General features: G+C 37.0%; 1 protein-coding gene across 1 annotated transcript in view; it reads left to right on the top strand.

Moving 5' to 3' along the window:
* The window catches only part of MEMO1 (mediator of cell motility 1), a 29,065-nt gene extending 3,275 nt beyond the window's left edge, over positions 1 to 25,790 (top strand). Inside the window, exons 2-9 of the mRNA XM_057389762.1 lie at positions 8,804 to 8,885; positions 10,928 to 10,996; positions 12,893 to 13,005; positions 14,336 to 14,447; positions 15,392 to 15,534; positions 16,676 to 16,752; positions 22,162 to 22,266; positions 23,575 to 25,790. Coding sequence (XP_057245745.1) covers positions 8,804 to 8,885; positions 10,928 to 10,996; positions 12,893 to 13,005; positions 14,336 to 14,447; positions 15,392 to 15,534; positions 16,676 to 16,752; positions 22,162 to 22,266; positions 23,575 to 23,706 — 833 coding nt within the window. The 3' untranslated portion in view covers positions 23,707 to 25,790. The remainder of the gene's footprint in view (positions 1 to 8,803; positions 8,886 to 10,927; positions 10,997 to 12,892; positions 13,006 to 14,335; positions 14,448 to 15,391; positions 15,535 to 16,675; positions 16,753 to 22,161; positions 22,267 to 23,574) is intronic.
* The last annotated feature ends 1,943 nt before the right edge of the window (positions 25,791 to 27,733 follow it).

The raw sequence follows: 27,733 nt of genomic DNA, 5'->3' as shown, positions 1-27,733 counted from the left end.
ACTCATCATGGATGGTCAATGTGTGTAAGAGGGTTTAGGAGAAATACTGCTTCTTGTCTTTAGAGGCTGATTATTTTTATGGGACAGCAGTTGCCTCATCTGAAAGTAGACCATTGCTCCACGATTTTCTCCAGCCATGGGTTATGCACTGCTTAGGTTCTGCCTAGGAAAATATAAACATGCACTACATTCTAATATGAATAAGCCACCTACTTGTATGATGCTAATGAATGCTGTAGAACAGGCGATACTGGCTGTGCAATTATGCACATCCAGGCATGTTCACATGTTAAAATATTGCATCTAAGTAAACAACTATGTATTAGAGAGGAAATTAGGTCCTAGGGAGAAAGCTCACTGCTTTCTACTCAGTAAATCTGAGAAGGGGGCAAGAAGTGGAAGATGGACTTCACTGTGATGTTAGCAATTAACTTCCTGTGTGTTCTTCATTGTATGCTGTTGTAACAAAAAAAAAAAATCTAGACATTAATTTCCTTGGGAAGTTTTGGCAAGTGAGTTGAGTATGAAAATTTTAACCAAAATGGTTGTCATTTCTTTTCCTCTAGAATTCTTGGTTTGAGGAAGTKAATATTCATTCCACATCAGTCAATGCAGCATCTTAATGAACTTCAGATGTGACCTCTGGAGCATTTGATTGGCAGCAAACAGAATTGTGCAGTTTGGTCAGTTGTTCATCCTCCTACTTAGCCGCAGCACTGACTATGGGAAACTTTACAACTGAGCTTCCAAACTGAAACAGTGCTAAGCCCATTGCTGATAGTATGCCATGGTCTAAACAAGCAAATTCTTTACTTGCAGACCTTAAGCTACATGTTTACTTTTAAAATAAGTTAATGGTATATCATGTGCTTTGGTGGACTAACAGCCTAGTGCATGCTAGCCACTGAAAACATCTGCAAAATTTAGATAAAAGCATAAATAAAAATATCACCCTGCTGCACTGCTGTCATGTAGATTGTTTAAAATAAAAAGAAAGTATTACTGTTGTGTGGTGAAAAATAGTACACTCACATTTATTTTTGGAAGAAAGTCCCAGTCCTGCTGTGTTAATTCAACTACCTAGCATCCAGACCTCTTGAAAAATTGATTTTTAACCAGCAGGGGGAAGAGGAAGATTAAGGACAACTTGAAACAAAAGTGGCATAATTTTCAATGTCTTTGAATGCAGGCAGACACATTCCTAGATACAAAAGGAGCAGATGAAATATAATGGAAATGACATGCTATCCTGAGCATGGACAATATGCAGGATAAGGTGCTCATTCTTTGATGTGAGTAGATTCAGTGGGTGCTGGGCAGTTATTCCTGTGGGAAATCAATCCATATGCTCCCGAAATGAAAATAAACACTAGCTATGTGCATCTTTTTTTTTTCCTCTGTAGCATGCCATGACAAGGGGGGATGTCACACATTAGGGTGCTTAACATGGCTGATTGGCTGGCAGCTGGCCTCCCTCATCTGGCCTCTGGAAGTGCTAACTGAATAATGTACCACRCTGTTATAATAAAGTGTGTGATCAGATTTCTTGTTTCAGCTTTTCCCTAGTCAGTGGCATGGTGATAGAGGCAAAACACGGTTTTTAGTAGTGAGAGGGATAAAATCAAATTGAGTGTATGTGTGAGTGACAATAGTACACAATGTGAAGCCAACCCTGCAAAACAAGTTCGTTGTTGCATTCGTTAGGGCTTATTTCTCTGCTTTCCTTGACCAAACCATAGTGGCCTGAGGTGTGCTGTTAGCCTGTGACAACTTGTTTGCACTAGGAGAACCTTGATTTCCATAAGCTTATTAATGCAAATGTGAKTTGGCAGAGTAATTGCTGTGTCGACTTGAAACAGCATTGCGCTTATTGTCTTCAAAGCTCTTTTTTTTTATGATGAGCCAAGTAAATGCCCAGTAAATATTTGAAGAGACTTTAAACTTAATGGGCACTTCTGTTCAGAGTTTTCTGCTACCCTAGCTTGTCAGCAAAAGAACCCCAAAGGAGGTAGGCACTGACATTGTGTTGCTTGCTATCATTTGTRAGGATGAAGCTTCTAACTTGTTTGGACAGGAAATGCCAGAACTGTTGAATAAACTGGCTGTTGTACAGCCAAGGATGTTTAGAGCTTGTCTTTTTGGGTGGAAATCTGCATGATGGTGTGTACTGTACTTCAGTAGATCAGAAAATGAATGAAAAGGCAATRGGGTGTCGTGAATGATCAGTTTAGAAGTTGCATTTCCCTCAAAGCTGGCCACTATTTTCACACATTTGCAGTCTCTCCTATTCCTTTGTAATCCCCAGTAAGGTCAGCATTAATGCTTTTTTACTGCCTTTGTACCAAATACCATTTTTTCTGATTCCAAAACCCCCTAACTCTCTGTTAGTAGCTCTKTGAGGTAGGCAGCTTCAAGATGCAATAGCAGTGTGATTCTGAGATAGTGAAACAGTTCTCATTTGTGCCTTCTGGGGTTTGGGGGCCCTGAAGAGTGATAGGAGAATCACTTCATTTTAGCAAATAGTGCTGTAATCCCAGCATTTGTATGCTTGTTGGCATGAGCTGGAACTTCTCATCAGCATTAGAGAAAGTGTGTACATCAGTTACAGCTGTTTCTGCCTCGCTATGRTGTTGCTGAATATGTGTAATCCATTCATCAGGTCTGCTGCCCAGAGTTTGAGGGCAGATGCTRCTGCTGGGTCCATTGACCCTGAGTAGCTGTATCCCACCTTAGCTTACGGTAGAACCTTCTCTGTAGTGTGTTGGCTGTGGGTTTCTGCAGCAGCTGAAGTGGTCAGAAGGGAGTCGTGTGTGATTGTGTAGTTTAAGTTAGCAATGCAGACAAGGGCTTGAAGAAGATATTCTGTGTGTCATAAAAGAGCCTGTGAAAGTGGTTTACTGTGGTGTGCCAAGAACCCTGGCGTGCGCCCCAAAATTGGAACAACTCATCACAGTTCGTTCATAAATGTAACGTAAAAGTAATGAATCATCGTGTTGTTCGTACATGGTCATAGACAAATAGATCCAGGAGAACATGGAAAAAGCATGTGGGGCTCACTGAAATGAAATGTGGTTTAGTGGTAGGCTTGGCAGTGTTAAGCTTATGKTTGGACCCTATGATTTTAAAGGTCTTTTCCAGCTTGAATAATTCTGTGATCTCTTGTAGTGAAAGGAGCTTTCTGCAGTCACAGGATAATTAATGTACTGATCATGAAATCTTAATGTTGTGACATTAGCTGAAGCATTACAAATACAGCTGTTAACTTAAGTTCTTACCTTGCAATCTGTGAACAACTAATCATAATGTCTTACAAATTCATCAAGTATTTGCTTTGCAGAGTTAAATACTGAATGTAATATCTCTCCCTTTGGTCGTTTGTCTTTTTTTAGGCTTTTTATGGGGAAACTGGATGTGTCATTACTGACTCTTTTATGAATTAAACATGGAACACAGCATTAATATGCAGACTGTATTATTTAGCATTGTGTACTGAAAAAGTGTACTGGAATAATTTGGAATACAGTTTCTAAGTTATTATTTCTAGCTGAATCACTTAAATACAGCCAAAATCAAAGTGCCTAGAGAGAAGAATGCTGATTCAACTTTTATTGTACAATTAGAATTGAAAAAGAGCTTTACTTTTGGTGTRGTTCTGATATCATTAAAATAGGCCTGTGAGTATCACTTAGTGAATATTTTCACAAATTTAATTTATATTTAGTGTGTATTGGAGCCAAAATAATTCTCAGAGGTGTGGAACAGAAGGTCATTTGATTTGATCTCTGAATGAAGCTAGGTAGGTACATGTTGGTTGGCATTCTTAATGAGTGGTGTTGTAGTTTGCTGGCTTTTCAGGTGGTGGTTTTTGTTGGGGTTTTTTTGTGTTTTTTTTTTTAAATTCCTGCCAACTTTCAATAAAGGAAAATCAAGAACTAGTGGAATATTGGAGAACTGGGGCATGCAAGTAAGAACTGTCACCAAAGCAGATTTTCTTATCTATTTTAATGCTTCTTTAATGTTGTTTTTGATGTTGTGGCTTCAGTTTTATTTTCCCCCATTCAAGCATAACTTGTAGTTTTGTTTCCATCTTAAAATATGTATAAAAAGGCATTTATGTGGCATTAGTGTAAACTCTATTTGCATCCTAATTTTTACCCCAGTTCTTGTTTTCATAGATAAATTTCTCCATTGCTTATAGTCTGATTTCWCCATTTTATCAATATCAAAAGAGAGTGTATGCTAGCAGTGGAGAATGTGCCCATCAACATGAGTTGTTGGAAATCACCTATTCCTGAGAAATCCTAGTCTTTGCATAGCTAAGACTTGTTCTTTATTCAAGGATTTGGCTTTCGTTGCATTAAGAAACAGATTTTTTTTTCTAGTGGGGTCTGTGTTTTCTGAAAAATCCTTATGCTTTGTGCAATTTTAACTGTTAGTCGTCTGTCATGTTTGAGTAGTTAACCTAACAATGTAATTTTTTCAGATTCACCTTCAAAAATTTGGAGAAGGGAGTGTTCCAGTTACCAAACTRATTGTATGCCAGCCCCCAGGGTTTCACTATTACTTTGATTTTTCTAATGCTCTACAAGAGTAAAGACTTATTCWGTTCTTACCATACATGTTGTAATAYTAACTTAGAAGCATTTTCAAGGTGTAGACTTTTTATCAATGGGAAAAAGTAGTTAAGAGGAACAAGACTCAAAGGTAGCAGACAGGCTTGGACAAGGAAAAGCTACCAAGTAGAGCTGTGAAGGCTGGAGACTGCAGTGTTACTGTTGTGCTCCAACATTACTTGCATTTCTGCAAGTGCTGTGCATGTGCAGCCAAGGGAGACTTGAGTGGTTTTGCTTGGTGCAGCTCTGACTTTTGGTTGAGGAGTATGCTCTTCCAGTAAAAAAAGCATTCMCTGAGACTCAGAGGATTCAGAGCAAACAGTGAATCTTCCCTACTGATSTGATGTTTTGTATGAGTAATGGTGGCTGCRGAAAAAGGGGAGAATTTCCATTATATTCTGTTGACACTTGGCATATWAGCACTTCAGTCTCACCAACAAGGTGAGTTTAGCTGTGGAAACAACGTGCTGGTTTGGCTTAACACACAAAGAGTGTACCAYGAGAGCTGTAAATTGAGGTGATGAACTTAGCTGAGTCACTGCCAGATGTCTTTGTGTTATTATTCACTGGGTAACAGTGGCATGCAAGTAACATGGAAGGATTCTTTCTTACTTACTCTAGAGCTTTGTAATGGGACAATATCGATTGTTAAAATATGTTATCCTCTTAGTCAGGGTAATTGAATAAATGCTGCCTGTAGTTGTATCCGTAAATTTGCCTAGTGGAGACTTGGTCTGTGCTTCCAATTATTTTAAACTTTGGCATAACTTCTACTGGCTTTCAAAACAAAACAGGATGTRAAATATCCACAGATAATGTCAGAAATGTTTAGTTACACACCTRTATTTATACCTGACTTCATAGGATTGAAATGCAGATCTTAATGTTACGTGCTTCAGTGGAGCTCATGTTTTGCTGCTTAACCTTCTTTTGATCAATAAAAGGTCTGATCTTACAGTATTAATGCTAAAGTGTATTGATTGCTGCTTCCAGAAATTGCATTGTAAGGTTTTCTGCCCTTCTGTCTGGGTTAGCCTTAAAACCCCTGTTGCTCTCATCCTGTCAGCTTTCTCAAGATGAGCTCTCCACCTGAGGTTCAAGGAGCTGGGACCTATTCTACTTCCCACCACAGCAGCAAGAGGATGCATGAGTGGCAATGCTCTTCACTGTCTATACTGGTCAGCTAAGGAGATGCATATTTACTGCTGCTGTCTTGATGACTGTTTTTTCAGTTAAGCTTCATTTAAATATGAACAAAACTTACTTATAGAGCACTACATGAAAAAGTTACTCATCTAGTATAATACAATTCCATATGGCAGAGCATAGCAGCTGTGATAATGTGGGTTTATTTGTATTTTGTATAACCATTTCAAATATTTTGACTTTAGCCTTAAGCGTCCTCATGTTTGAGAAACTGGGAGAAAAACTTCTCTGAACACTTCAAGAAAAAGTTTGTGCTAATTTAGTTGCTAGAAAATAACAGCTTTACAGTATCCCCCTTAAAGTACTTGTAAGCATAGGAAGCTGCAGGTACTCTGTGCTTCTGTTGATTATGTAGGTGCTGTTTGATTTTTATATTTTTTTGCTGAAAGGTCAGATGTGTCTGTTGTACTCTCCATTCTCTCTCCCTGTTAGTCCTTAGGAGAGAGAAATTTGATTGTCTGTTTTATTAAAATAATACCGGTAAGTATAAGTTGAAATGAAAGTTTACACTAGGTCAAAATTGATTATTTTAACAGTCATTACTTGCATTATGGGAAAAAACTCTGAAAACAGATGTTTTACTTGGTCCTTAAAGTTTTGTCTTTTGGGTCATACAGATCTGTTGCTTTACTTTTACTGCCTCCTGGAAGAAAATGTTACTTTGTTAGAATGTCTGTAATACTGGACTATGCAAACCTGGGCATCTTACTCCACTACTGCACTGTAAGATCAGAAGTTTTGGTCAGATTTGACCACTCATGAAATTTTCAGATACTCCCAGATATTTTGACCTTTGTCTTTAAAGTATTCAGCAGGTTACCTGATTTATCTTTACCAAAGACAAATCGCCTTAACTGCCTCCTTAGTGAAAAATCCTTGTTAAAGGGATGGAGGAAAGCTAAGCACAATGCCTTGCTGGGGAAGAGTTCCCCTTTGCTTAACAAGTTCTGGCCTTTTTGTGGTTGTGCTGCCTATGAATCTTGTCCTTTGCGGAGAARGGGTCAGGTGAGGCAGAGTAATGTCAAAGTCCAGGTAGTCAGTGTTGGGGAAAAAAAGTGTCCTCCTAAAAAGCTTAATTCAGAAAATTTTTTCTCTTTGTACATATTTTGGGATAATTAGGAAGTAAWTTTTTTGGGGGGTGATTTGTTTCTTCACCTAAGTATATAGTGAATAAAAGTGATACTACTGTAAAACAGTACTGTTTTGTTAGTCTCCTAGCAGCTTAGAAGGGGGATGCAAACAGACCTATTTATTTTTACTTAGCTTCCCCAACAGCCTCCATTTTCTAAGATGTCATTATCCTTATCTCTGTTGCATGTCGTCTGCTTTTAATTTCCCCAAGCAACAGAAGCAGCAGAACAAAATTGCTATGTGGTGTTTTTTTTATAATAATTTCATCATTTGACAAAGTCACTGGGTACATGAGTGACAGCAACTAATCTATGTCACTTTTTCACCCTGTTAGAGTTACAGACAGTAGCTATGGCTTTCAAGGTGTGGTTGAAAGCTTAGGAAAATGGTGTTGTACCATTCTCTACTTTGTGAGAAAGTAGGGCTCCTCGCAACTACAGAAGTTGTCCTTTTTCAAGAAAGACATGGATTTAAGTTTTGTGTAAAAAGTAGATGTTTCAGCACATCTGCCCTACACCCCGTGGTTTTCTAGGGAAAGCTTTTTGACTATCCCTGGTCAGGGGCTGATTGGATTCTGCAAAAGTTGGTATCTGGTTCTCTGTGGTTCTTGTCAGCCTTTAGGAGAGCTGTCAGCTTGAGGTGGGGCTGTTTGGAACATCKGTGGAATGGTTTCAGACACTTGGTTTGGTTCTGACTGACACTGGCAGTTGGTAGTTCAATAACTGCATGGGGAAGATACAAAAATCTACAATGTGCATGGAAGAAGAAAAACAGCTTGCTGCACTGTACTTTTACCGATGAGCTCTGCTGACATYAGGGTTCTGTCAAAAGCAGAGTATCAGCTAAAAAAAGTGCATCGGTTTTCTTTGTTAATAGTATGTTACTTGTAACAATAGCAGCTGAATGAGTTTACTTGAAAGCTTGTTTATTGTTCTTAATGTTAAAGAATGTTGTACTGTGTTTACTAGACTTGCTTATTCAAGGGTAGCCTAACAACGGAAAGTTTGTTGTGATGGGAAATAATCAAAATGTGGGGGTTTTTTTGTTGTTGTTTTTTTTTTTAATGTTGCATTTCTAGAAGGCTTTTTTATCATCTGTCAGGGGATTGAATTAAGAATATTTGCTACTTGTTGAGGTACAGAATTTAGTTTACAAAAATTAAATTCTGGATTGGCCAGTTTTCAAAATTAATGTTGACACAGAGTTCATGTAGTATATGTTGGTTGATCAGAAGTTGCTAAGGTGTCAGTATAAGCATAATGTTTGCTCACTTTTAGCTTTTTCCTGTGCATTTACAGATTTCCATGTTACAGTGTGTTTTGTATTATGCTCTTGTGCTTGCTTAATAAAGGATTTATTACCAAGCCATTGGCTTTCATACAAATATGTCAGGCCTTTGTATTATGTCATCTTATTGTATTGGGCTCTCTTGGTATAGATCTTTTTATTTCTGATTCCTGCAAATAATGGTTACCAGAGGAATCAATCATCTGTTAGCATTTCTTTTGAAATCAGCACTCATCCTTTCTAATGGTGAAGTGGCATGTTCGTTAGTCCCCACTGAGCAAGAAACAATAAGTATATGTTCAGATGTACAGTAAATGAACTTCCTGCACCAGAAGGTTGAAACTTGCCTACTGTAACCTTCAGTATTACAGGGTTRGGGTTTCTTTTTGTTGTTGCTGCATTGGGTTTTTTGGGGATGTGTTTATTTCTCTTTGCTTTTAGATTTAAACCCAGCATTTATTGTTTAAGATGTCTTTTAAAGCTGCTGGACTTTTGAACTTTATTTGTAAATTTTTGAGATGTATTAGTTTCTTTTATAGCTTCAGAAGTTCTATGTCTCTTCGTAGGACCCCAGCTGAATGCACAGCTAGAAGGTTGGCTTTCTCAAGTACAGTCCACAAAAAGACCTGCAAGAGCCATTATTGCACCGTAAGTCTGAAATAGAAGTTTAGTATATATATAATACCTGATTAGTTAAATGCTATTTTTTGAGTATTTTTGAAAATTGGTAAAAGCTAGTATTTAGCTGAAACAAATGTTGTGTTGTTTCTAAATAAAGATTTTAGATATAGCATAGAATGGCACGAATCTATTCACGTTTGGGTGTATGATTAGTTTCCTTTTGCTGATGGATTGCCCACATAATATTTGTTTGTGATTCAGTAAGATGGGTAAGTGGTATATTAATGAAAAACAACAAAACCTCTCCAATAACAGAAAAAAAACTCCCCAAGCAAAACAAGCAAAACTCCTGGATCCCTCACACCCCTTAAATGAAAYGTAGCAAAACTTAAAACAATAAGTAATTAAACACTGTTCAACTATCCAAAATGGTTTATTTTTGTTACTCTRGTTCGCTCTTGTTTGAGTTATTTGCTCACAGCTGAACAAGGGGTCATCTGAACATTTAGGGGAGAATTCAATTTCTTGAAGACAGCTGAGACATGTAATTAGAACTATGTTGGTCATTCCAAGTAATTATGAGTTGGAAGGAAACACAAGAAAAAACACCCCAAATATGATGTTTTTCTTGTGCTAACATAGCATTGTCATAATGTTTGAAGTTTTGCATAATAGTGTTGAGTGTGCAGAAATTGTCCCACATCTGCSTTAGTCTTTCTCAAAGGAATGTCAGGAAAGAGACCTTTCAGCTGCAGACTATGTAGTCTGGTTCTTTTTCCAGAATTGCTGGAGGTCTTCCTGTGATGTCACCACATTTTTTGGTAACTGTGCCCTTTTCCTGCCACCTGTGAAGTGGTGTATGTCTAACATTTTTGTTGAAGAGGGAGGAAGCCTGTGGCAGAGGGAACATTTCAGCAKACTCTTTTGTCATAATTACATAACCTTGCCCATTCCTGAGGTCTCGGTCTCYCGTTTCTCCCCTTAGCATGTATGTTAGTACCTTTCTGACCTCTTTAGAATGAGTGGGGTAAGTGATGCTGAACTAAAATCCCGGGGTAATTTTGAAGGTAACTTGCTCCAGGTACCAGTCTGTGAATGAATATAGATGTATAAATACATATCAAATCCTTCAGTGCTATTAATAGCAATTTGTATCTTCAAACATCCTGTATATCTCAGGGCTTTCAGAATGCATCTTTCTTGGTGTCATTGAGTAAAGCTGTGGTGTGGGCATACTGCTGAGTGACCAGGAGCCATTTTCTACCACTTGACCTGGGACTCTGGGAATGAATGKTCTCTGAAGTTAATGCTTTTAGTGGTGTAAAGTGAATTTTCCCTGATTTTAACAGTTTTGAAGAGAATGAGTCTTCAGATTTGAATGCCATGTTTGTAACAACTAGTCAAAATAATTATAAATTGTTTTGGAGCACACACAGGAACAGWGGTCAAGAAAAGGACCAGGTCAGAGTGGTGGGAAGTGGTGAAGCATGTAGCTCATTCYCTACAGTAAAAGCTAGCATGCTGTCTTCCACTTCTTTCCATGTGCATGTTTATTTTGTCACTGAGGTATTCTTCAATGACAGAGCATTTTTATTCTATCTTTATCTGTTGTGACATGTGGTTCTCTCTTTGCTAAGACCCYTCTACTGTCATTATATTCAGTTACTGGAGTGTGGATAGAGGAGCATTCTCCAGTACTTTGCCACTCCCTTGTTCCACTGAACTGTTGGCATTATCATGAGCTTTTGATAGCAGGCATTCATGCAGTCTGCATGCATCCTTTCCAAGTAAGGGAAGGCCCTTTGATCTGGAAGTTTGCTGTCAACAGTCGTTGATTGTTTTTTAACTGGTCAATAAATGGTCACTGGAGTTCTTCAACAAATACCTCTCTTGTGTGATCAATACTGCAACAGTGCTTTCCTGCTTTTTCAAGAGTTGATTTTTGGATCACTCTTGCAATTTCTAGCTCACTAGGTACAAAAAATAAAGAGATTAACATTTAAGATCTATGTGTTTTAGATGTTAAGCAGTATTTCACCTCTTAAAGTTTTGTACACTTTAATTTGCAGCCATGCAGGATATACCTACTGTGGATCTTGTGCAGCCCATGCTTACAAACAAGTGGATCCCAATATCACGTGAGTGTTACAGCTTTTTTTTTTTTACAAAGTGTGAGACTGTGAGACTTTCCAAGTTGCTGATAAGTTGAATGCTCTTACACCTTGAAGTACTCAGATTTTAATTTTGTATTCTTTTTAGGCTTTTAAGYATGGCTTGTGTTTCAACATCATAAATGTTCAAATTGGATGTTACGAAAGGGGAGAGGAAATAGTAACATTGTTAAAATTATTGCTAACTAGTTTTTTACAAGGGAGGGATGAAAGATGTTCTTTTTGCAGTTTATTACTGATGTTACACTGCTTTCGTAAAAGCCCAAACTGGTTTCATTGGGTTTTCTTTGGGTTTTGTTTTGGGTTTTTTTTTGTTATTTTTAGAATGTTTTGTTTATTTTTTAAAGTCTGTTAAGCTATTTCACCATGATTCTGCATTGGTCTTTCAGTGCAGGATTATGGGCTGAATACTGCCAGGATTCTCTTCTGCTGTGGGGAAAAGTGACCAGTGTGTTTATATAACATGTGAAGTCAGTGAAAGTTAAYTGTTCCAATAATTTGAAATGGACTTTTGTTTTTAACAAGTTTAAAAAAAGAAAAATTAAAAAAAAAACCACCCAACATGTTATTGTAGTCTGTGCCTGTCACAGAAAATATGAACCCAGATATTTTAGGTTAAAAGAATGTAATTCTTGTTATGTTCTGCTGACTGCAACTTTCTTTTTTTTGTTGCAAAAATTTAACGCATCTCCAGTATTTACTCAAAGTATGTATTTTGCAATGCTAAATAAAACCTGGCTAGGCTTATCAGATGTTCATAGGATAACATGCTGTGATACACTTCAAAGATAATGGTTTTAGTTGTTTCTAAGCTATTGCAAATTATGTGAAAATAGCTTATGACAGATACTGAGTTTCTCCGAGACTTCCAGGACAAGATGCRTTCCCTAGGTTCTCTGATACGGAGTTGGTTGAACTGGATAATTTGCTATTTTACTGCATGGGATGTTTAGAATTAATCTTTGAGCTGAACTATTGTATGTTTGGATTGCATTTGTTTTTATTAGCTTTGAAGAAATTTTGTAATTTAGTATACCTTGTTATAGTGCTTCCTGTATAAGGCATTAAAAAACTCCCTCACAACTTTACATGTTTTCCACCCCTTTAATTCAGTGCCAGAAACAAGACAATATGATCCTGAATCTGAAAAGTGGAATTGCCTGTACTTTTTTCTTTTTTCTTGTAAGTCCTGTGGCAGGAGACCCTTAATATCTAATCAAGAGCCAGGAACTGAGGACTTGATGAAATAATAATATCATAATGATGTGTAAAAGGATTCAGAATCAGCCAAAGTTATGAACGTGCAGGTCCAAGTCCCTGTTGTTGATGCAACGAGAAAAAACCATGACATATAACAGTATAGACCCAGCATTTTAGAAAGACTTAAAATTTAATTCAGTRAAACCTAAGTAATGCCAATCAAGTAAATAAGGGGAAAACTCTAAATAGATGATAAACCCATATCATTATTTGATCCTCTGTTTACTGAAGGTGGTGTGTAACTGAAGGTTGTGTTGATTCAAGGAGAGAATTCAAAAATCTGTTCTAAGCGCCTGTAACATATCATTCAGCCTCCAAATGACTTCAGTCAGACAAATTTTCAGCTGATGAGTGAGTCCCCTATGATATATAACCTGCTTAAGAGATTTAAGGCTAGAGAAAACATTATTGAACTGATCTCATGATGATTTCTGAGATTAAAAGCAGGGTTGGGCCATGGATTGATCTGTGGTTTTACTGAGAGCAGAGTCAAACTATTCTAACCATGAGAAACTATCACTTTGAACATTTTTATTAAACTAAGCCAAGTTGYAGTACAATTGCAGTTATTTAAATTGTGGCCTTCTGTGTTAATTGTTGTAGCCGAAAAATTTTCATTCTTGGGCCTTCCCATCATGTGCCCCTCTCCCGATGTGCACTTTCCAGTGTGGACATTTACAGAACACCTCTGTATGATCTTCGAATTGACCAAAAGAGTAAGTGCATGGTAAAGCTTGGGCTTAACTGAGGCTTGAGTATTGACTGTGGCCCTACAGTGCTGAGGGCTTTCTTCTTGTTGGGCACTTCTTGTTTTAAGTGGCATACAAGTGCAAATCTGGTTTTAGTGCAACAAAAACTAGCTTCTGAAAGGTCCTGCTTGTTTCAGATATGGTCACATTATAACCATAATGTCTCTCTTCCTTCTGGCAAGTRAAGAATTCTAATTTTTTGCTTATTTTTCCATTTTGAGTGTATGCCTCAGGGTTTTAAAACAAAGCAAGTTGTTGCATCAAATAATAGCTCTCTAAATACTTTATCCATTCTGCTGTGAAGTGTCTGGCTGGAAAGAAAGGTTCTTTAGTTGGTTTGAATTTGATTACTGATAGAGGAATAACAAAGAAACAAAAAACAGTGTTTGTTTGGGTGCATTATTGCATGTGCCTTTTTAACTTGAAAACATAAGAACTGTTAGTCTATGAAMTACCAGTCTTTTGAACTGAGTGCAGTTAAGAAAAAAACTGATCTTTTGACTTTTATGTATTTTGAGGTATACCTAAGTGATATAGATCTTTTTCAGAAGGACTAATAAGTGCAGATGTGTTGTGTTTCATGGAACTGTGACTAAGCAAGTTAATTCAGGCATTCTGCATWGTGCCTGCAGAGATTTCCTTAGGCATGAAATGTTATGCTTTCTGTAGAACTCCTTTAYGGCGTTGAGAAGGAGACACAGCCCTACATCAAAATCTTCATCCAGAGGAGAATTTTCAAAATGTAGAGATGACTCTGCATACTCTCAAGTACACTTGAGAGTAGAAAAGATAACTTACAAATGTGGATTACTTAACCAGTTGTGGCTGTCTCTAGATTTCACTATGCAGTCAATAATAAATTGTATTGAATAGTAACACATTCAGCAATGGCTTAGCTGAATTTTAATTTTTTTTTAAAAAATATGATGGAGCCATTTATGACAATAAGAATCCATTGACTGGGCAAATGCATGTATATTTTCAAATGTGTTTTATTTGTGTAATTAAATTTTGTATCATAACTGAAAGTCTTTTTCATTATGCTGACAAGGTCATTTATTTAACATAMTTAGTTTGTAAACGGACTCAATTATGTTTGTATTTTAATAATTTGAACATAAATTTAATTCTGAATTCATTTAGAAACAAGTGGTTTATGATGATAGCCCTTAAAGGCAAGTAATTTTTATAGTGGGAATTTTCAGATAAAGATATACTATAGCTTGTTTTTTGCATTTGTCGTGGCTTTCAAAAATGAATGAAAAAAAAGTAAAAATGAATCTTTAATTCATTTCAGTTTATGGAGAATTGTGGAAGACTGGAATGTTTGAGCGTATGTCCCTACAGACAGACGAAGATGAACACAGTATTGAAATGCATTTGCCTTACACTGCTAAAGCCATGGAAAGGTACAAATCCTAATTGCTTCTAGAAGAGTGAACATTATGTGCATTAAATGTTTGAACTATTGTGAAGTGCGGTAGGAAATAGTACATTTTATGGCATAGAAGACTTCATGGTGTGTATAATGCTCACACTCCCCCATTCCCCAATAAAAATTTTGGTAAGGAGAGGGTCAAAGACTCACATAAGTAATAGAAACTATGAGTGGRGCAAACACCTGAATGGTGAAGTTATAATACCTTTTATAAACAGGTTGACTTAACAGAGTTAATATTAAATATTCTTTCATGACCCTTGCTCAATAGCTGTCTTTTTYCCCCCCACTTTTGTAAGGCATTTCTGAGAGAAGTTCAAATAATTTTCTGTGATGTTTTAAATTTGTTTGGAGTCGTAATACTAATTTTGAAATCAGGGATCTGTTTATACCTGCTGTTTCAGATGTTTACTTGAAGTAAAAGTAATCATCTTTGAAGAAAAGATGTCCGTTTGTGTTGGGGTTTGTTCCCTAATACATGCCCCATGTCTTTTTTTTTCTCTTTTTTTTCGTTCCTTCCATTTTGTTATGTATTTTCCCTGGAGTATCAGTGTATGCTTGGGTACTATATTGAGCATTTTCATACATATAGTTTCATATACTTTGGAGAATTACCCAACATGTAGCATCTATACATGGAGAATTTAATTCTTACCTCATTGCTGATTTCACTGTGTCTTTTTGTTTGCCTGGTGTTTTCGCTTTGCACCAGAGAGAAATACTGGTTTTGGGCATGTGTGTTTACTGAAGTTGAAGTGCTTAGAGGTTGTAAAACAGCATCTTAGTATGACCTTACCAATTTACTATCCTCAAATCAATATAAACCTTTTAAACCATTCTGCAGTTTCAGTTAGCAAGCCCTGAAAGATCTTCAGATGTTACTTGAATTACAACATTTTTTCTTTTGCTTATAAGCCATAAGGATGAGTTTACTATTATTCCTGTGTTGGTCGGAGCACTGAGTGAGTCAAAAGAGCAGGAATTTGGAAAACTCTTCAGTAAATACCTAGCTGATCCTAGTAACCTCTTTGTGGTTTCTTCTGACTTTTGCCATTGGGGTAAGTTTCATATCTCGTAAGAGTATATTGAATATTTTGTAGCTATTTGAAATTAATGTATTTTATTAAACRTTGAACATTTTAATTTCTGGTAAATGTATTTTTGCAACCTAAATGCCTTTGTATGRTTAAAAATTGCTTTTAAAAATCTGSAACAATAGGTGAAAAATATTTATGTGGTAGTGTGTTTTCAGTGTAGTAGAGGAAATAAATGGTGAAGGTGTGTGGGTTTATATACATCTGTTTTCTGTTGCAGTGAAATCATTGAATGAAGTTGCTTGCTCTTTTTACTCTTCTTTAAGCACCTCAAAACAACTTTCAAAACCAATTAGCTAAAAATTCACTGGGCATGGCCACATTGTTCTGACAGAAATAAGTTTTGTATGTTTTACTTCTGGGTAAGATAGCAGATGGATTGTTTATGCCAATTCACCAGTGCTACCCCAGTCTTGGTGGCAGAACTATAAAGACTCCAGAAGCCTTGACTTCTGTCCTGCTTTAACATTTTATTTTTCTTCTAAGTGTGCTAGTGGCTGGAAAAGGGACTGCTTCAGAAAGATATGTTACACAACAGACTTTCTTCCTTTTTTTCCATTGTCATCTTTGGGCAGCTTAATTAAGTGCATGTTTTACTTGTCTTTGAATTATGGAATAGGTGGAAGTATGTATAAGAAAGACCTGGTTCTGTTGTGGCTAATCATCCCTCTAGAAATGCTTATTGAATTATCATGAATTTTTTCTTTTAACCTTCATTTAATGTGGGTATTGTTGTGCAAGCAGAAGTAGTCTGACTCCAAGGTTGACTTTGTCAAGAGGGTTAACAAAATCAAATGTTGCTTTACTTCTTAATTTATGGAATTGGATTCCAAGGCAATAACAGGCAATTAGTGAATGATATTTCAGTGTCTGTTCTATGTAGTAGATTAGGATATAGCTACCCATTGTACTTTTTTTTTTTTTTTTACTTCTGGGCTGCTACTTCACGATTGCCCTAGAATTTCCTCAATGGAGCTAAAAAGTATAAAATAAATGAAGATTACTACTTTACAAGTATTATACTTTCATATATTTAGTAAGTATTAGGGAGTGTTTTAGCTACAATTTTTCCCTTTTTTATTTTATACATGATTTTTGTTTCAAGGTCAGAGGTTCCGTTACAGTTACTATGATGAATCCCAAGGAGAAATTTATAGATCCATTGAGCACCTAGATAAAATGGTAAGTTTTCAGATTTGGTGGAACTAACTAACAAATTTCTCCTGTACATTCCATTTCTTTGAACACTTGAGAAATTTCTATAATGAGRTATTATAGATCAGCTATTTTATTGAATGTATAATTTTCCTTTGTTTACCACAATAAGAATTTAGCAGTTGGTTTTAGCTAGTGTCCTCCCTTTTACTGACTGCCTACAATCATGATGCAGGTATAAACTAGTAAGCATAATTTATGACAACAAATGCATGTTCACCTACCTAAAGTGCCCTAATGTAATGTAATTTCTGTCCATGTACCCTCTTATGTGTTTGAGAAGAAATAAAATTATGCATGGAGAGTTGTAGTTCCAGCTTGCTGGGTGTGATACCTGCATATAGAACAGTATTGTGATTATGCAAGGGGTTTCAGACTCTGTTTGGAGGAGAAAGGCTGTAGGGCATTGCGCTGGTCAGGAAAATTAAAGCCAACCTTTCCTTGGAGTAGCCTTTCCCTCGCCCTTTACTCTGTATTAGGTGGTGGGGACGAAGCAGCAGACCATACTTCATTTTGGGTTTGGCTGAAGGCTGAAAGGAATGCTAAATACATAAAGGTCACAATGCCAAATTTGTTCCATTTTCTTTGCAATCACGGGAGCCAAGGATTTCTTTTTAAATTAGAAAAAAATCCCTGAAAGCTTAATGTTCAAGACTGTAGTTAAAGGCAAAGAACAGAAGTAATTATTTTGGAAATATGTAACCTTAAAATTTGTTTTGCAACTGTTTGCATCATTTATTAAATTCTGTAAAATYTGTTAGAAGTGAAAACTGTTCTTATGCATGACATGTTAATTTTTGTCTTGAAGGAATAAATCCTATCTGCTGGAGAGGTCTCTAGACTTTTTTGCTTTATGTATCCATATTAACCTCTTTGGTTTYCTACTATTCATCACTGAAATAGAAAGAGTAAATAATTTGCCTTTATTCTGTTTATCCCATTTTTAATAAGTCTTGTAGTCAGTTGAGAGCCTTCTCTATGAAGACAAGTGTTTTTCTATGGAATCCCAGAATCAGGAGCTTTGAGTATTTTTGCCGGAGAGAAGATTATGGTGCATTAACAAACATTAGTTTCCTTGTTAACTTCTATGGTGAAAGCTTGAAGAAAGACTGGACTTTAGCATTTAATTACTTTTAGGGAATACATTGCTGCACCAAGTCTTTCTTTCAGTAGTGATTCAGCCAAATGGAAATGACATTTTTTGTGACATGGAAAATCATGTCTACTGTTTGATAACTGAAAATGCTTTTTCAGTCTTAAGTATAACTGGGAAACTTAAACGTGCAATATAGCAGCATACTGTGGTTATATTTTGCTTGTTTATATCATGCTATATATGAACACATGACTCCATATTCAGATTCTGTATGGAGAAGGTTTTGCTCTGGGTGTTTTTCAGACGTATCTTGCTAGCACCATTGTGGGTACACAATGCCATGCATAATATCACAAAAATCTCCCTGTCACATTTTTCTAGTTTTTGGAGGTTTGTTTAATTTTRTGTTCCACTTGGCTACTTCTTGTTTCCTTATTTAAGTATAGGATTTTTTTCACATGATTTGGCATGCTCAACAAGCTTGATTGTAACCACTAGGCCTCAAGACAGACAAAATAGTGTTAATACAGAAAGAAAATTAGTGAAACTGGCTTCATTTTGTTGGACCTAACTAGGAAAGCARCTGGCTGAGTACATTGTAAGCAGGAAGGTATTTTGGGGTGTGATTAAATCAATTTTCCTTACAAATGCCTTTGTGGGACAACGATGGTCTCTTTCTTAATTGGACTGGACCTTATAAAATAGATGYATGATGCTTTTCTCACCTAGTGCATAAAAACTGCTGAACACTTCGGGCATTGAAGTTTTACTAACCTGGTAGCTATGGTGAGAAGTTTTACTTACTGTGATTCAGTCAGAGCTATTAGACTCCAGCACAAAACAGATACAGAGTAGTAAATACTGCTGGGCAGACACCAGTTTCTCTGTTGATCTGACTGCAGTCACCACGTGACCTGTGGTATCATTTGTGACATGATGGCAAAAGGAGGAAAGAGCCTTATGGTTAGTAGGGATACTTCAGGGGAGAATCCTCAAATGAAGAGTTACAATTGAGCAGCTGATGTGCAATAGTTTGTATATCATAACCTGATATACACTGTCTTTTTTAAATCAAAGTGGGGAAAGTATTGTGTGAGCCATTGTTGAAGAGTAATTGTTTTTGGTTATGACTAGCCAGAAAATGAGACTGCTCACTTCAATCTTCATGGCCAGAGTGCTCATTTTATGTCAGCATATATTTGACATGGAGTACTTTATGCCTCACTTGAGTCAATGGGAGGATTCTGTTATCCTGAATGCTGATGAGGGGAAATGCAGGCACTGAGGAGTGCTGTGCAGGAGCAGCCAGTAGCTGTCCAGGAGCCATGCTCTGCACTGSCAGCTTCTCAGTACCTCTAATGACCTGCTGAATTCTGGGGGCTCCTGCAGTATGCCAGGACCTTCCACAGTGCTCCAGCCTGGGAAGGCTTCTTAGGTTGGGCATGATGTAAGAAAGTGACTCTCTGCCTGGGTGCCCAGGTCCCTGTGCTCTTTTCTATGCCCAGCCACTAACTTTCCTGTTGGTTRTTTGTCTTTTAGTCTGAGTTACTCACACATGCAAAGATAGTTGGGTTGGACAGTACTAAGACCAAGTTTATTTCCACTTCTGTTGGAGTGCTGTTGGTTTAGATCTCTAAGTGTGAARAAACAGTTGAAATAACTGATAACAAACTTTAACTTGACCAGCCAAAGCTYTATTGGAATATAGTATAAATGAGCTGATAGGTTGTTGGAGCGATTTTTGTGTTTGTTTGTTTTGGGGTGTGTATGTRTGTGGGTTTATTTTTTAAAGGTTTTTTGTAAGCTTGTAGACACTTGATCCTATGAAGGGATGATATTTAAAAATGTAACGTTTAATCTTGTGTTCACTGTGCTAGGATATTGTAGATGCCATTAGCAGTATATGGGTAACTGAGGTATGCAAATTCTATGTGATGCCACAATAACCATGTGATAAGTTGTGAAACTGTGCTTACACTTTTATCATGTGGGTTTTGTTATGTGTTTTAACTATGTTCTAAGCCATACCTGGCTGAGATGTTTCTAATACAGAAAAGTGTTAGCTTCATAGTTCTGCTTTTTAGAAAAATAAAACACAACCTGGCAAAAATGTTTCCTTCATTTCTCAACATCATTTTAGACTGAGAAGCAAACTAGGATGTGTTAGCTCCTCTGCCATGATTTTTAAATCCAAAAGATTGAAAAGTTTAGTACAACCTAAAGCTTACAGGATATCTGTTCATACCAATTTCCTATGCATTTTCTCCAGTCTGTGAGGTATGGAACTCTGTTAGCATTTTCTGGGATGAACTGCATAGCTCTAAATGTTTTGCAGAGCTGGACTGTGCATTGAAATAAGCTTACTAGGCATTCTCATAAATCCATGTCCATTTGAGACAAATGCTCAAATGCCTCTGCCCAGTATGTTCCAGTGACTTACAGCTATAAAATGAGTCTCTCAATTGAGCAGCCATTTTCATTTTTTTGAAAGGTCATGAATGAGTTTTACAAGCAGATAAAATGTATTTTTGTGAATTGTTCTGTATCTGAGTAAGTGCCTTATGCATGTTTAGTTTCACTTATGTAGTCAAGTTTAGTTCTGCTTTCTGTAGCTGTGAACTGACATGYACAATCTACAAATTGTTCAAAGATATGCTTTTGAAATGCAGTAATATCCATGTAATCACTACTAGTTAGAGAATAGCTACCTTTTTTTTTYCTCTCATTTAGGCTCTGTAGATCTGGGGTGATTAACAGCTGTAATCACTGGCCAGAGGTCCACATACTCTCTCCATGACTTCAGAAGAACTGAGCTTTTACCAACAATTGACCRGCTTAGCTTGATTTTGTTTTTCCATAAAATGTATTTTTTATGAATTTATCTTGTGTCTGTTTCCATTTAAAAGTACACAAGGGTAGTGGTTATCATTGCTGTTTTATAATTCTCCCCACTCTCCTGGGAGTCCRTTGTAACTTGTGATTCAATCTGAATAATTAGTTGATCTGCCAGATTAGCCAACACCCTTGCAGAGTATTCTGGAGATTTCCCTCTCAAGGTGGGGAGACTTCAGACTGACTGCTTCCTGCATTGTGGTTTCTCCTTTTCTCACCYAAAAGTTGGGGAAAGGGCTGGGACAAATAAAAAAATCTTAGAAGAAATTATTTCCAGTTGTTCCCATGCAAAGCATATTTTTTTCCAGTCTCTAAGGAAGACCTTATCATTTCACCAACTGAAGCAGCATATTTTATTGAATTAGTGAGTGTCTGGAGCTCATTTCCCTGGTGAAGGGAATTAATAATTTTCAGAGGAAAAAAAAACCTAAGAGGATGGAGTCTAATACAGGCAAAATGGCAAATACATTATGAAACCGAGATAATAATTGATTTAGACTTGTTTTTTAACTACTTTCATGGTGTTTAATCTGCTTTGTGGGGTGGGGTGAGAGTAGGCTGTATGTAGAGTTGTAGGATTCTTTTTGCTTTTAAGAATGCAAATGTAGAAGATACTGTTTCCCACACATGTGCTGGTATTCTTAGCATGACTCCATGGGATCATGGGTCTCGCTGTGAATGGAGAAAAGGATGTATATATGTTACTGTCTCATGGAAAGTAGAAGCACCATCTCCTGGTTCTTACCTTTTTATTGTGCACCAACTTAGTACTTTAGAGATTTTCTGGTTCTGTTTCTTATGCTCTGAGCAGATGGCCAGTCCATGCCCAGATCATCTGCCTTGCATGCCTGATGTGTCCAGGATACATCACCCTTGTTGTGTGTGAATCGCATGTGTGTATAGTGATGGTTTTATCTAGGGTTTTTGGGCATCCAGAAGTCGCAGACAAGTGCTTGGCCCTGAACTCTGTTAGGGAGTTCACCAGGGAAAGCAGATGGAGGCACACCTTCATCCTGCTTTGCCTTTTAGTAAATTTATCTGGTTATAGCTGTACCAATTCATCTTACAGAAGTAGGGCCCTCTTGGATGGTGGGGATCAACTTGTCTGCAGGAGGAGCATTTTTCACATGAGCTTCACTGGTATTTGCAAAGATAACTTCACAGATCTGTGGATTATTGGCAGCTTTGGAATTTTTAAGCTTCTGCACTCTTAGTTTGGCAAGGGATGGAAATAAGATGACTACAAACTAGAGCTTACATGCTCAGATTCCCTTGCCATCCTTGGTACAAAGGAGAGGATTTTTCCTCCTCTGTTGTAACAGATAAGTGATGTATAAGCACCTGCTTGTGAATGTGTAATGCAATTTTTGCTATTGATTCTTTTTCAGGGTATGAGCATTATAGAGCAGCTAGATCCTGTATCTTTTAGCAATTACTTGAAGAAATACCATAATACAATATGTGGAAGACATCCTATTGGAGTGTTATTAAATGTAAGTAATTTCTGATTTGTTGAAAAATGTAACCTTTAGAAAAATGCTTGCATTTGTTAAAACACAACATTGCTGCAGTATTCCTTAGTTCTCAAATGTGAAGCCTTGYATTAATTTGTTTTAAGTGTTCTCAATTTGGTCTCTGATTTTCGTGTCTTGAATATAGACAAATGTAAGTTCATAAAAGGGCTGAGTGTTTTCAGTTCCCTAAGGGAGATGAGGTACTACATTCCTTTTGAATTGCAATGAAATGCAGTCATTCACTTTCTCTTGGCCCTAAATAAATTAACAAATAAATCCATCTCCATGAAGAAGTGTGTACTTACCCTTTTGAATCAGTACTTATAAATGTGTATATATTTTCTCTGTATTGCTATTAGCTAGCTATTGTGAGTGCCTTGTGATGTCTGGCAGCGTTTTTGAGTTTTGCAAATATGGTGAGAGATTGCACTAATACTTACAGAGGCAATGCACCATTAACTCATAAATTAACAGCAATTAGAATTCAAATTACTTTCTAGCTACCATATTCTGCTTTGGTGATGCAGTGCAGACATAAACCTGGCTTAACGTAGTTGTTTAAATTTGGTCACAGCTGCATTACAGCACTGCTGGAGTGCTGCAGATTTGTCATACTGCTTGAGTGAATCTCACTGTATTTTTACTGTAATTCAAATTTGAAACAGGAAGCATGTTAACTTTTTTTAAAAGGGAAAATTTAATTAATTGGGAATGTAGTTTGAATGGAGAACATACAGAGGAACCTTTTAAAGTGTAGTCCAGAAAAGTTTGTATGAGCAATACCAATATTGGGGATGCATGTAACAAAGTTCAGTACTATGACAACTCTGCAAATATACCCAACACTCACCCTCAGATAATTATTAGTTTTGCAGTGAATCAGAGCTGAATTCTGTTCATTCACTATTGCCAATTGTCACACTTTAATAAATTATTTTTGTACCTTCTTTTTCCTTAATGGAAAAAATAGAATCTGAAAAGTGTTAGTAATGTTGGGTCCTTCTTTTGCATCTGTGTTTCTGTGTAAGTTCCCCATGGAACCTAGAGTGTTGTTTCTTAAGGATCTATCTATGAAAGGGGTAGTGTTGCTTTGGAGAAGTGCATGGATGTACATAGTGCAGTGGGGGAAGTACCAGTGAAGGAACAGCACAGAAATGGGCTTTGTGCACTGGTTACTGGGAGGTGCTTGTGTAAGGAGTTTATGAGAGATGGTGCAAGGACCTTTAAAAACCAGGGAAAGTAACTTCACTGACAGCTTTTTTTAAAGAGCTTTTTTTCTCTCTTCAGGCTATCAACGAGCTCCAGAAGAATGGAATGAATATGAGCTTCTCATTTTTGAATTACGCTCAGTCAAGCCAGTGTCGAAACTGGCAAGACAGCTCAGTGAGTTATGCAGCTGGAGCACTTATGGTCCACTGAACTGCTGAATGCTCAGGGATGGCACCTGCACACACTCTGTATACGGGGTCCCAGCCTAGCCCTTACCAAGATACAGTCCCTGGTCTTTGGGTATCCTGAAACCTCAAACTAATAGAACTCTGTTCTTTTCTAGTAGGTGTAGTCCTTCCTTAGTTTCAACTAATTTAAAAATGCTTTCTTGTTTAGGACAATGGAAGGAAGACTGGTATCAGAACTTTTTGTGAGATTTTTCTTTTTCTTTGTRAAAGATAATGGCTATGAAGGCATGRTGGTAGACTGTCCTTAAAAATACAACATGTAAAGCATTTACCATATCCTAAATTTGCACTCTTTGCAGACCTGTGCACATATACTCAGCTTTCAGAATAGTTTTGCAAGTTGTAAACGGAAAAAGGGGGAAAAAGGGGGTGGAAGCTTTTTATAAAAGAAAAAAAAAAGAGGAAAACAACGCATTTATAAATGATCCTGTATTAGAATATAATAAAACTTCAGTATAGTCAGTTACTACCCGTGATGTACCACAGATATCTTCTATTTTAGTTGCTAATAAAGGGCTACACAAACCAAAATAGTCTGATTTAAACTTATTGCTTTGTGTTCTGTATGTGGCTGCTTGTCATTAACATTCTTTATCCTCAGTTCTTATGCTTGATGATTCAGCCATTCTGTAAAATACTTTAGAATGTATTTTGTATTCAACATTTATTGACTACTTCATTTACACTTTTTTTAATCTTAAACCTGCACTATGAGTTCAGCTGTGCAAAAGAATTTGAAAGACTTTTTGTATAATTTTTTTTGTTTCACAGTCTGTGAAGTAGATACAAATTTGTATCAGCAATACACTTTAATGATTTTTATGCTCAGTTTGAATATTCAAGTGAAATAGATGCAATATTTTGCTTTGAAGTGACTAAAAATTGAAAACAAGCAGTAGCTTGAAAATGATAATTCTTAGAGTATCTGTCTGGAATTCATAGACCATGGAAGCCATACACTGCTAATCTTAAGCAATTAATCCTCAAAGATTATTTGTGAGGGGAAGGCTTTTTTTTTTTATTCTTTGACTGTGAGTAGAATTGTTTCATGTTTTTTAAACATCTCATGTTTAAAGAGTTCTTGAACTTTCTTCCAGCCAGAATAATGATGTAATTATTTTAGTTGTCATTCCCAAAGACTTCCTTTTGTTCTAATAAGAAATGCAAAGTAGGATGCAGTATTGGCTCATTATCTAAATGGAGATTTCATTCCTTGATATTTCACCTGCTATCAAGAAACCTCCTGGTACATTCAGCTTTTCTAAGTGGCAGAGGGGAATTTCAGAATTCAATTTAGATTATCTCTGAAAGTTGTGGGAATTGCTGCATGCAAATTCTTAGCAGAAAGCATACCAGACATCTTGTTTAYTCCTGTTAAAATACCCTCTGCTTGCAACTCTCCTATTTTCCTTATCACAGCTGACCACCATTTCAGTGATAGCAGGTGAATGCTCCATTTATAAAATGAACTACTTTGCAGATGTTCAGAATCCATCCCAAATGCCAAACTCCTGTGCATGCCTGTTCTTTTAGTTGCCTTACTGCTCTGCCTTGTTCTTGGAATGTCTGTGCAGCAGACAGGTAAAACAGCTTTCAGATTACTGTTGACAGACAAGTCAAGCAAGAAGGCTGTGCAGGTAAAACTGAATTGGTAGCCAGTCTTTGTAAATACTTGTCTGAGTGTGCCTTATTAATGAARTAGTTTGATCATGAGGTTTTTTAAAAAAATCTTTGGTGACTACAAGTTTAATTAGGGCTTGGGGTTTTTTCAGTCTTATGCCAAATGCTTAACATCTTTATTGAAACAGCGAATTAYATACTTTCTCCCTAAGGTAAGCATAGTAATTAGCTTCTGAATACAAATGCCTAAGTTGCATCTTAGTTCTGTAAGATAATTTTAATGAAAAAAGCCCGTAACTGGAAGAGCTTTGAGGAAATTGCTCAGCCATTTTGCTCAGCATAATGTTATTAAATACACTTCACATGTAAACTGTATAATGTATTTCAAAATAAAGTTTCTAATTAAAATGGGAATTTCTGTGCCTACTAGTAGTAACCAGCAATGACAGTTCAGAAACCCTCTCAGAGAGAAATTTAAAGCTTTGTGAAACCTATTCTAAGTTAAAAAAAGCCCTTGTTAAAGCCTTTTTTCTTAAGCAGAAAGTACCTGATTTCAAAGAACTCAGATTTTTTTTTTCTCCCTTTTGGTGGGCTTGGAAGGAGTTGACTTCAGTGCTCTGTTTCCTGGTGTACTTAATATGTGTCAGGAGGAAAAGTGGAATCTCTTGAAAAATCTTCACTCAAGAMTATTAATTCATTCTTTTAGCTTTACCACACATTTATTCTTTTAAATGTACATCTGAAAATAGCATGGTGGGACAAAGAGTTAGACAGAAGGGTTAGACAATATTGACTATTCAGTCCTGTTAAGTTTTCTGRAAGTTTCTTCCATGCATAGAATGACTGAGCTTTGACCACTCTTCTGGTGCAGGAAATCCARCCAGGGACATGATTCGCATTTTAAAATTTTGGCATTTTTGAGAGATGTTCAATATGTGAAAATGTTGATTAAAACACTCCTTTGTTTTTCTGTTCCCATGTTCACRAAGGAGCTTTATATATTTGGTTTTCCTTAAATGCTGCTTAAAAAATTCTTGAAAAGTACTATCTACTGAGTTCTTAGTTCTTCYGTTTAATGTTTTTGACATTGAAATGGCGCAGTAGGTATTGTGCTGCTTTGAGTTTAGATCAGCAGAAGCAGGAGGAAGCAGAGGCAGGAAAGCATTGCTCTGCAGGTCAGTGARTGCCTCTGTGGACATTGGGAGCCCCCTCCTGCTTTGAAACCCCGTGGCATGGAGTGAGTTGGGTGTAGCTGCTCCAACTCTCAGCCTTCATCAGGTTATAAGGATAGTTTGGCTGAATTTATTTATTTTAAAGATCACTGCCTGAGTGGCTTTGATCCACTGYTATTATTGAAGCTGGACTTCTACTYCACTGCAGTTCTCCTTTCTCAGTGCCTTCAGAAATGTTGAGTTTGCCCTGGCTTTTTTAGACACAACTCTTGCTCTCACTGTTTCCCAGTCAGTTGCTGATCTGAGGAGTTCTGCATATTGCTTTAGGCTTTACTTGGGAATTTTGGATTGACATGTCAAGTAGTAAAATGCGGGGAGGGAGAGGAGGGTGTCTGACACCTGCACAGTCTCACAGTATTTCAGCATCTTGTTTCTGTGGCTGTGAAGTATTTACATTTCCTGTTTGTAACTTTCTCCTTATTCCCTCAGAGCCATGCTCTTCATTGCATCAAAGGAAGTTTGGCTTTGAAACAGTGTCAGTCATCATAATTCTCTTGGTATTTCCTTGGGCTGAGYTGGGCTAACTAACATCAGATCCACTCTCAAAAAATTGCCCAAACTATCGTGGGAGAAATGTTTAAAATGCCTTTGCCTTCCTACATCAGTGGGAAAACCTTCTGAAAGCAAGCCTTGAAAARATCTTCATGTGATCAAATAATGAATTTTGGGGTCCAGTGTAGCGCACATCAAAGTGACATGTTTTGATTTGGGACCCACAGTGCAGCCAGATGGCTTTTTCAATAGACAGTTGCAAAACATGACTTGGAATTAGCCTGTATGGGTGGAATGACTTTATTMTTTCACTAATGCACAATCTATTGTCTCTAAAGCTTTTTTAAGATTTTTTTTTTCTTGTTTGGTTTTGCCTGAAAAATTCTGAAAACAGCTTGTCCCCACAGACAACTTCCAGATACCTAATTCCAGGATTAGCTGAAAACTCAACATTTGTTTCTTCGTGTCTCTTCTGGTGCTGATTTAGTATGTGTATTCCCTACTGCTGGGGTCAGAGGTGTCTCCCCCATTGCTTTTGCCCCAGGAATGAAAATGCTGTGGTACTGATACATCCAAGTTAAGAAAGCAACTAAGTCAGTTTGTTTTCTTGTGAGTTGCAAGAGGCTGTGTTGGTAGAGGCTTGGA

Source organism: Malurus melanocephalus, unplaced genomic scaffold (assembly GCF_030028575.1).
Source record: "Malurus melanocephalus ecotype Western Australia unplaced genomic scaffold, MMel_1.1 scaffold_19, whole genome shotgun sequence".
NCBI classification, from domain to species: Eukaryota; Metazoa; Chordata; class Aves; order Passeriformes; family Maluridae; genus Malurus; species Malurus melanocephalus.
Note: the sequence above shows the minus strand (reverse complement) of the source record. Positions and strands in the feature narration are given on the sequence as shown.